At 45.8% G+C, this 8,553-nt stretch overlaps 1 protein-coding gene across 2 annotated transcripts; it reads left to right on the top strand.

Annotated features, from left to right (window-relative positions):
• Positions 1-1,614: 1,614 nt before the first annotated feature.
• Thap1 (THAP domain containing 1) lies at positions 1,615-7,529 on the top strand. Of its 2 annotated transcripts, none has more exons than XM_041673778.1 (3): positions 1,615-2,438; positions 4,354-4,549; positions 5,810-7,529. In XM_041673778.1, the coding sequence occupies exons 1-3, from the start codon at positions 2,368-2,370 to the stop codon at positions 6,176-6,178; spliced, it is 636 nt and encodes a 211-aa protein (XP_041529712.1). In that variant the 5' UTR covers positions 1,615-2,367; the 3' UTR covers positions 6,179-7,529. The 2 variants fall into 2 exon arrangements, with proteins under 2 accessions (XP_041529712.1, XP_041529713.1); XM_041673779.1 differs by lacking the exon at positions 1,615-2,438 and adding an exon at positions 2,918-3,066.
• The last annotated feature ends 1,024 nt before the right edge of the window (positions 7,530-8,553 follow it).

The following is an 8,553-nucleotide window of genomic DNA, read 5'->3' as shown; positions in this document are numbered from 1 at the left end:
GTGGGCCTTTCCTGTTTACTAACACCACTTTTAACCTTCTCTTCCTACATCCTCAGTCTTAAAACCTGTCCCCAGCTTAAGGTGCTCCCACCCCTTCCCAGTCTCCACCAGTCTCTCCTTTCTGTGGGCAGGTCTCTCACTTTCGTATTACATAATACATACAGCTAATGCTCAAGCCAGTTGCTTAGTTTAGAAACCACGCTCAGTGCCCACCCAGTTCTCACCACTCACTAAGCTATAGCGCTGGCACTGCGAACATACATCTTGAATCCTACCACTCAGCTTCTGTGCCACCACCTTCACCCCGCTACCGCCTCTTCGCTCACGAGCAACAGCCTCTTAATTCGTGTTTTTGAATTGTGGCCTTCTCCAGCTCTTAAAATAGGTAGAATTACCTTTTAAAAATATTGGTTAATGCTTGAAATGGCTCAGTGGCCCCCCACTGAGCTTCATCCAAACTCATACTCAATTTGAATCCTTCATCTTCACTTCACGCTATTCTCCTAGCTGGGCTCCACCACCACAGCCTGGCTTTTTTACTGCCTATCCTTTCGAACACAAGCTGGTGCTATAACACACACTCCCAGTGCCTAGAATGCTCCTCCTCAGCTCATTACATTCCATCCTCTGGTTTCCAATCCAGATGTTTGCTGTTTGCATGGGATACCTACTCTCATTACAGCCCTTTGGACTTTTCTCTTAATCCCCCTTATTTGGGCACCTTAGTGTAATTTATGTCTTTATTCCATCTTCTCCTCTGTAAAATATAAGTTCTATGAAGATGGGTGGTACACTATGTGTTCTAGACATAACATGCCAGCTGCATTTAGGTGCACAATATGTAAAAATAAGTGAAAAAGAGGAATGATTCCTTCCTAGATCACCCACTTCATATCGCACATTCCCCCAGACCAGTCTCAGCCCTTAAACTACCGCCACTACACATCACATGAGATTATACACTACAACGCAGGTATCAGGGAGACACCATAACTGTCTTTTGCATGTGTGAAATTACAGACAGGAGCAACAGTTTCCAGAGTCGGTGGTCCCACCGGCCTTTCCCAGACAGGATTCTCCTCCATCAGAGAATCGCTCCTCTGGTGAGTTGACATCTGTACACTAGCTGTCACCTGCTGCAGCTGCCACAACCTCCTACAAACTCCCACAAGTTGTCCTCTAACCTACACAGGTGTGTATATGTATGTTCACAACGTGTGTGCCTGGTGCTTAATCCCCTGGAGTTAGGGATGGTTATGAGCTGCCATGTGGGTGCTGGGAATTGAACTGCAAGATCAATTAAGAAGTGGTCCTAACCACTGAGTTAAGTCCTTTGTTTTTTTCTAAATCTCAGTGATACCAGGGTTTCGGCTTTAAGCAGTTGTTGAATACATTAATCCATACATACACCTGGTAACTTGGAAGGCAAGCCCATGTATGTAGAAGTAAAAGAGCTAGGAAATCATGGTATGCGGGTTCAAGAATCAAAGTATTGCAGAAATGGTGGGCATTAAATGGATCCCTGAGGGAAGCAATATTTAAAGGGCCGGAAAACAGCCTATAAGGGAGAATGTGTTCCAGCTTCAAAAGTACGGGGGGGGGGGGCGGGGAGGATGTAAAACCTCTCTCCAGCATGAAGAATCGCTGCAGCAGGTCGCAATTTTCAGCACAGCACACGACACGACAGTAACAGCGTTCAGAAGTACTTCTGCTTTCTCAACTGAGACGGAATGCGCGTTTGTCCGGGTTCCCTACTAGAAACCGGCCCCCAGGTTTGTACAAACTACACCTCCGCGGCCGCCCTTTAAAAAAAATACGTGTTACCAGGAACTAGCGCTTTCCCACGTTTCCTTTAGGCTTCCGGACCCAATCTGCCGCTCTTTACCAGGCTACAGCAGAAAAAGACAAACGAATCAACCACACCGACCACTACACCACCAACTTTTTCAGCGTGGCTCCCAAACATCCTTTCTTCCGGCCAGAGTGCAGCGGGCCCACCCACTTCCGCACTGGTGACCACGCCCCAGAGCCTCGCCTGGCCTCAGCCAATGGTCGGCTTCCCTGGGAACGTTACCTTCGGCTAATCAGCGACAACGAGCGAACTCCTCGCGAGAGGTGAGGTTGAAGCTGTCTCCGCCATCTTGAAGATGGGAGACGGGCGAGAGCTGTGGTCTTTCTGCTAAAGCAAACAACACAACGGCCAGAGTAGTCACCCCCCCATCCCCCGCCCCCCAGTGAGGCGATCGTCGCTATAACTGCTGACCAAAGCCACCGAGAACAGCGAGCGTGTCAAAGCCGAGCGCGGCGACACCGAGAGCCCCCTTCACCTGCCTCCCGGGCAGAAGGGCAGTGTGGAGGCCCGGAAGGATGGTGCAGTCCTGTTCCGCCTACGGCTGCAAGAACCGCTACGATAAGGACAAGCCCGTCTCCTTCCACAAGTAGGTAACTGGCGTGCTGGGGCGGCCGGGGCGAGGGGCGCGCGGCCGGGCGGAGGCGGAGCCCGGCGCGTGTCCGCGCGAGACCTGCAGAAGGCGGGGCCCCCGGCCGGCGGGCCGGTCGGCGGGGGCGGGGACCCATGGCTGCGCGCTCCCCGGTGCGCGTCGCCGCCGCCGCCGCCGCCGCCGCCGCCGCCGCCGTGGGCTCGGCTGGGCTGAGGCTCCGGGCGCGACTTCTCTGCCGCGGAGGCTTCCCGGGACGCGAGCGACGCCTAGAGGTCTCTCGCAGCCTTCTCGATTTCGTCACCAGCCGCGCCGGGGAAATGGTCCACAGGGATGCTCTTGATCCCTGTGGATAAAGAGTAAGGCGGGGTTCCGACCTCGCTGCTGTTGGTGGCAGGGAACCACGACAGTAAAGTGTTGACGTCAGGGAGGACTTTTAGACCCTGTTTCAAGGGAACCACCCTACTAGGTCTCTGGGTTTTAGAGGAAGTTCTTGGTATTGCCAAGATGAACCCCAGTCTTTCAACACACGGTGATGATAATGAGGACGGTAACGCACTTGATTCAGCTGCCTCAGTAAAGGAGCTAATGCCAGCCTTTCCCACCTCTGCCAGGGCTGGCTCATGTGGTAGGTACCACAACCAAGAATCCTGGGGTGAAAATACTTTCTTGAAAGTAGAAGAAAGATGGAGAATTTAACGTTACTAACGACAGTTAGTAACACTGGTAATGGCCCACAAAACACAAAAAATTTTTTTAATGTTTTACATTAAGTTTCTGAAAGAATTCCTGCCTGTGTGCAGATGATAGCCAAGAGATCAGATTCACTGATAAATTATACAAGTTATCCATAGCAAAACAATTACATACGCAAATTTCAAAATGTTCTTTCAGGATTTTTTTTTTTTTTTTGGCGAGGTGGCTACTGTTTGCGTTTAGAAAAAAAAATGTTTAGTAGAAAGAAAGTGAGATTCGTGTGTTGATGTTTTCCCTCTGGGAAGAGGATAGAATATTTCCTAATACTGCTTCTTGGTTGACTGGAATTTCTGAAATATCACACATCTTCAAACTGTAGGACTAGATGAGGAAATCAGGAAATGGTGACAGGAATATGCATTCAGCTTGTCACCTCCCTTCCCTGTGCTTCTGTTAGGATGGCAGGGGGAACTCTTAAGATACGGAGAACAGTTAAAGATGACACACATCAAAAATATTTCAGCGGCTGGATATTGAAAAATAAAACAAAAGAAGGGTCAACACACCTCTTACCCATTGTCTAACAGAGCAGTCAATGGCAGAGGTCTCAGCAGCCCTGGAAGAATTGTGCTCTTAGACTGGGAGACTCGAGACTAAGATTTCTAAGTAGTCCCACTGCTTTGTACTCCTTTCTAGCTTGTGTGCACTGGCAGTGCAGAAAGCTGCTGTGCAAGAAACAAGCACTAACATGAAGATTGGTTAGGTCTGCATGAAAGAAGGGTAGTCAGGGTCTGGCATACCTATGTGGCAGAGTAATCACGAGGCATAAATTGAAACATTCTTCATCTTTTTCGCCCAGCACAGCACCAAGTCGTTTGACGTGGGAAAACATGATGACAGTAAACATTACCTAGGCCGAGTTAAGTGATAAAATGTTTCCTTTATTTCTTAATCATTTGCCTGTAATTCAGACAGTCAGGATTAATATTTTGGGGCTGATTCAGGAAGAGCTAGAAGTCTGTCTCGGAACACAAACTTGTGTGCAACTGTAGTGCACACTGGCTGTTTGCTTGGCCTGCTGGTGTCTTGTTGTGAAAAGGTCAACCCTAATCAGCGAGCTAAGTAACTGGAGCAGGCTTCAGTCAGATCCTCCCGAGTGTGGTCACAGCAGGAGAGGAGCAGGTGATTCCATTTATTAAAGCCAGCCGTGTCTTCTCAGGTTCCCTCTGACCCGGCCAAGTCTCTGCAAACAGTGGGAGGCAGCCGTCAGAAGGAAGAACTTCAAGCCCACGAAGTACAGCAGTATCTGTTCGGAGCACTTCACCCCGGACTGCTTTAAGAGAGAGTGCAACAACAAGCTGCTGAAGGAGAATGCTGTCCCCACGATATTCCTCTGTGTTGAGCCACATGACAAGGTAACCCGGGCTTTCAACATGGGGTCATTTTGTTTTCTTTCCTCCTCTCTTCTCCTCCCCTCACATCCCTTGTGGGAGGCAGGCGCTTAAATAGCCCAGGCTGGCTTTGAGCTTTGTGTAGCTGAGGCTGAGTTGGAACTCCCTGTCTTCCTACCTCTGCTTTCCAAATCACCATAAAGTTTATGACGCTAATGTGTTCATGGGGAAATTTTGTAGAAATCAGGGAAGGGTTAAGAAAACAAGCGTATCTGAAACCCATCATTGGACAGCAACCACTGTTGGGGCTCAGTGGCCAAGAGTTACTCTCCAGAGGACTTGAGTTCAAGTCCCAGCATCCACATTACAGGTGGCTCACAATTCCTAGAATGCCAGCTCCAGGGGATTCAATGACACACACATACACTCACACATATACATGTGATTAAAAAGAAATCTTTTTAAAGAAAAAAAACCCCCACATGTTACAATAATAAACTTTTTAAAAACATAGACTTTTATGTATTAAATATTGCACACTGAAGAACTCAGTCAAGTTTTGTAAGTTAAAAATAGTTCAGTGTACATGTTGATAAGTTTTGTTTTTCATTATTGATGACATTTCTTTTCAAATTATTTTTCTCCCATTTTACATGTTTAGTATTTGCTGATATCTAACTAAATCACTTTGTCTGTTTGACTAATCCCACTTTAACTTCAAACAGAGAAGTTGAGTGAGCACTGAAAATGCCCCATGGTGGCACACACCGGCAATCTGAGCACCAGGGAGAACAAACCAAGATAAATGCCACAAGTTTGGAGCTAGCTTGGTATAAATTTAGTAAGTTCCAGGCCAGCCTGGGTTGTACAGTAAGGAAGCCCCAAAACAAACAAACAAAACCCACCCTAAAGTGGTGCCAGGTAGGGTTACACATTACCTGTTATCCTGGAACTTGGGCGGCCAAGGCAGTAGGGGCTCAAGTGTGAGGCAGCCTAGGCTACACAGCAAGACCCTGTTTAAAAAAATTCCCAAACAAGCCAAAGCCTAATGTTGAAACTTTTATCCCGGAAGACATAGTTTTAGTGGTAAAAAGCTTTGCCTTGAGGCCTGGCACCTGGGAATCCATGCCAGTACAGTGAAAACCACCCCCAAGATAATCTGCTTTCTCATTTTGGAATTTTCTGTACCATGGAGTGACAAAGTCTAATGCTAAAACTCTGCAGATATTTTGAGGCCATTATTTAGTAACTAAACTCACATCTGCTTGTATATTGCTATTCTAGAAGGAAGATCTGGACCCCCAAGAACAGCTTCCCTCTCCTCCTTCACCCCCCACCTCCCAGGTCGATGCTGCTATTGGGCTGCTGATGCCTCCTCTCCAGACCCCCGATAATCTCTCGGTTTTCTGTGACCACAATTACACTGTGGAGGATACGATGCACCAGAGGAAGAGGATTCAGCAGCTGGAGCAGCAGGTTGAAAAGCTCAGGAAGAAACTCAAGACTGCTCAGCAGCGGTGCCGAAGGCAGGAGAGACAGCTGGAAAAGCTAAAGGAAGTCGTGCACTTCCAGAGAGAGAAAGATGACGCGTCAGAAAGGGGCTACGTGATTCTCCCACACGACTACTTTGAAATTGTTGAAGTACCAGCATGAAAAGATGAGATGTATTAGTGGGACAAGACCACGTGCTCCCTTTTAGCCTACTTACAGGAGTTCATTTGAAAAAATAGCACTTGATTACTTGTTTAAAAAAATCAGAATATTTTTTTAAAATAAATTAGTTATATACTGTAAAATTGTAAATTTTTTTGTTTGTAATTTCAGAGTTTTTACATTTTAACAAAATATTTAAAAAAAATTCTTAGACCACCAATATAATGTTGTATATTGGTTTCAAGACGGTGGATTGTTTTTCATTTGAGTATTTATAGAAATAATGTACAAATGAAAAGTAGAGAGGATAATGGTGCAGTGAAGATGATTTAAGTTTAAAAGTTAAAATTAATGTCCTTTATTGAGAGAACTTATTCTAATTTAAATCAGAAGCGTAAGAGATCATAGGACAGCCACTCAGAATATAGAGCTGTGCATACACATTTGTATTTATAGTCAGAGCTTCATTTATTTTTCTCAATCACTTGTCAAAATAAACTGTCAAGTCAACATTTGAGGAAAACAATATTTTTCTGTCTTTAGAAGAGAAAAGTCATTCCATATTTAATAACTTCATAAAGTAGATTTTTTAAAAAGTGGATCCTTTTCTTCCATAGCTTTATAAAATTGGAAGTGTGTCTTGGGGAGTGAAGGCCCCAAAGTGAAGTATTGGTTACCAGCAAGTGAAACTTGGGCCAGCGAGGTGGTCCCTGGGTGAAGGTGCTTGTCACGCAAGCCTGGCCACCCGGCAGCCCGAGTGTGACCCCTGGGACCCGTGTAAAGGTGGAAGGAGAGCGCCAGCTCCACAGGTTGTCCTCAGACCTCCGCGTGTGTACCGTGGCGTGTCTGCACACTTTCAAAACATAAACTCGGGACCTGGTTCCTGATACGTTCTCATTATCCCCTAGCTAAAGGCACCTTCGTTCTAGAGCTGTAGTTCATGCGCATTCAAACCTCTAACATTGTTTTAGTGGAGTTTGGTTTGTATCAGAATATGGTAATTTTCCCCTTAACTGTTTGATTTTGGTCAAGACATTGCATAAAAGTGATTTTTTTCCCATTAAATTAGAAATTATATCTAATTTACTTCAAGTGGCTTATGTTCAACAGTAACGTGCTGTGTTTATGACCTCAAGTGTTGAGAATTAACTCTTGCAGTTTCTGTTCCCACTGTGGATTGTGTTCTGCCTCTGTGAGAAAGCTTACGTACGTTTGAAATGACAATATGTTCTAAGTAGACAAATACAGAAGAATTTTCTAGGTTTAGGAGAACCGTATTTTATATTTCAGAGCACACTGTAGTTGGCAAGCAGACCTTTGAAGACAGTATTAAAGATATGCTATTCGAGTATCTCTTGTGCATCTGCTTATTTCTGACTTCCTGCCATGCTGAGCGAAGGTAGCACTTTTAATTCATGGAAATCTGATAGTTTTATGAATGTCTCTTTTTTGGTGCTGAAGATTTAACACGTCCTTGAGCAAGCCAAGCATACACCCTACCTCCAAGCCATCCCAATCTCTCCATTCTCTATCATTATTATTAGTTTTTTTGAGACAGGGTCTCAATAGGTAGCTCTGCCTATCCTGGAACTCATTATGTAGACCAGGCTGGCCTTGAACTTATGGAGAGCAAGCTGCCTCTGTTTCCCTAGTTCTGGGATTTAAGATGTGCACCACCAAGCCTGGCCCCCTATTATTAATTTTCTAAAGATGTATTTTATATGACTGGAGGGACGGCTCTGAGCATGGTTCCCAGCAGGCACGTGGCAGCCCACAGCCTGCTGTAACTCTGGCTTTCTAGTGGTCTCATGTTCTCTTCTGGCCTCACTGTGCAAACCAGCAGACATCTGCCTCCCAAGTGCTGGGATTAGAGGCGTTCTCATTATGCCACCGTGTCTGTCCCAAGCCCTTTCATTTTTCTGTTTTTGAGACATAGTTTGGCTATGTGTCTCTGGCTGCCTTTGAATTATGTACCCCGGGCTGTCAACTCATAGCAATCCTGTCTCAATTTCCCAAATGCTGGGGTCACAGGTGTATATCACTAAGCTCTGTGTGGATCAGTAGTTTAAAGGTGCAGAATGACTGGATTTACATAGCATATGAACTCTGTTTAGAATCAACATGAGAATTCACTCATGGAATTCAACTTTGTGGCAGACAAGAGCAACAACTGTTAGGACAAAGAAATAGAAGCTAAATTTGAGAGACTGCGGCCCAGGAACATAGATCTCTCCAAATACCATGTAACAGCGAGGTAGCAATTTTCATGAACTTTGTAGCGACAGAACAAAGAGAGTGAAAGAAAATGGGCCCCCAAAGGGGGCACACTATTAGGAGGTATGATCTTGTTGAAGTGTGTCACCGTGCGGGTGGGC

Source organism: Microtus oregoni, unplaced genomic scaffold (assembly GCF_018167655.1).
Source record: "Microtus oregoni isolate MIOR12 unplaced genomic scaffold, Mior012 000024F_ref0000369, whole genome shotgun sequence".
In the NCBI taxonomy this organism is placed as follows: Eukaryota; Metazoa; Chordata; class Mammalia; order Rodentia; family Cricetidae; genus Microtus; species Microtus oregoni.
This window is presented reverse-complemented; position numbering and strand designations above follow the sequence as displayed.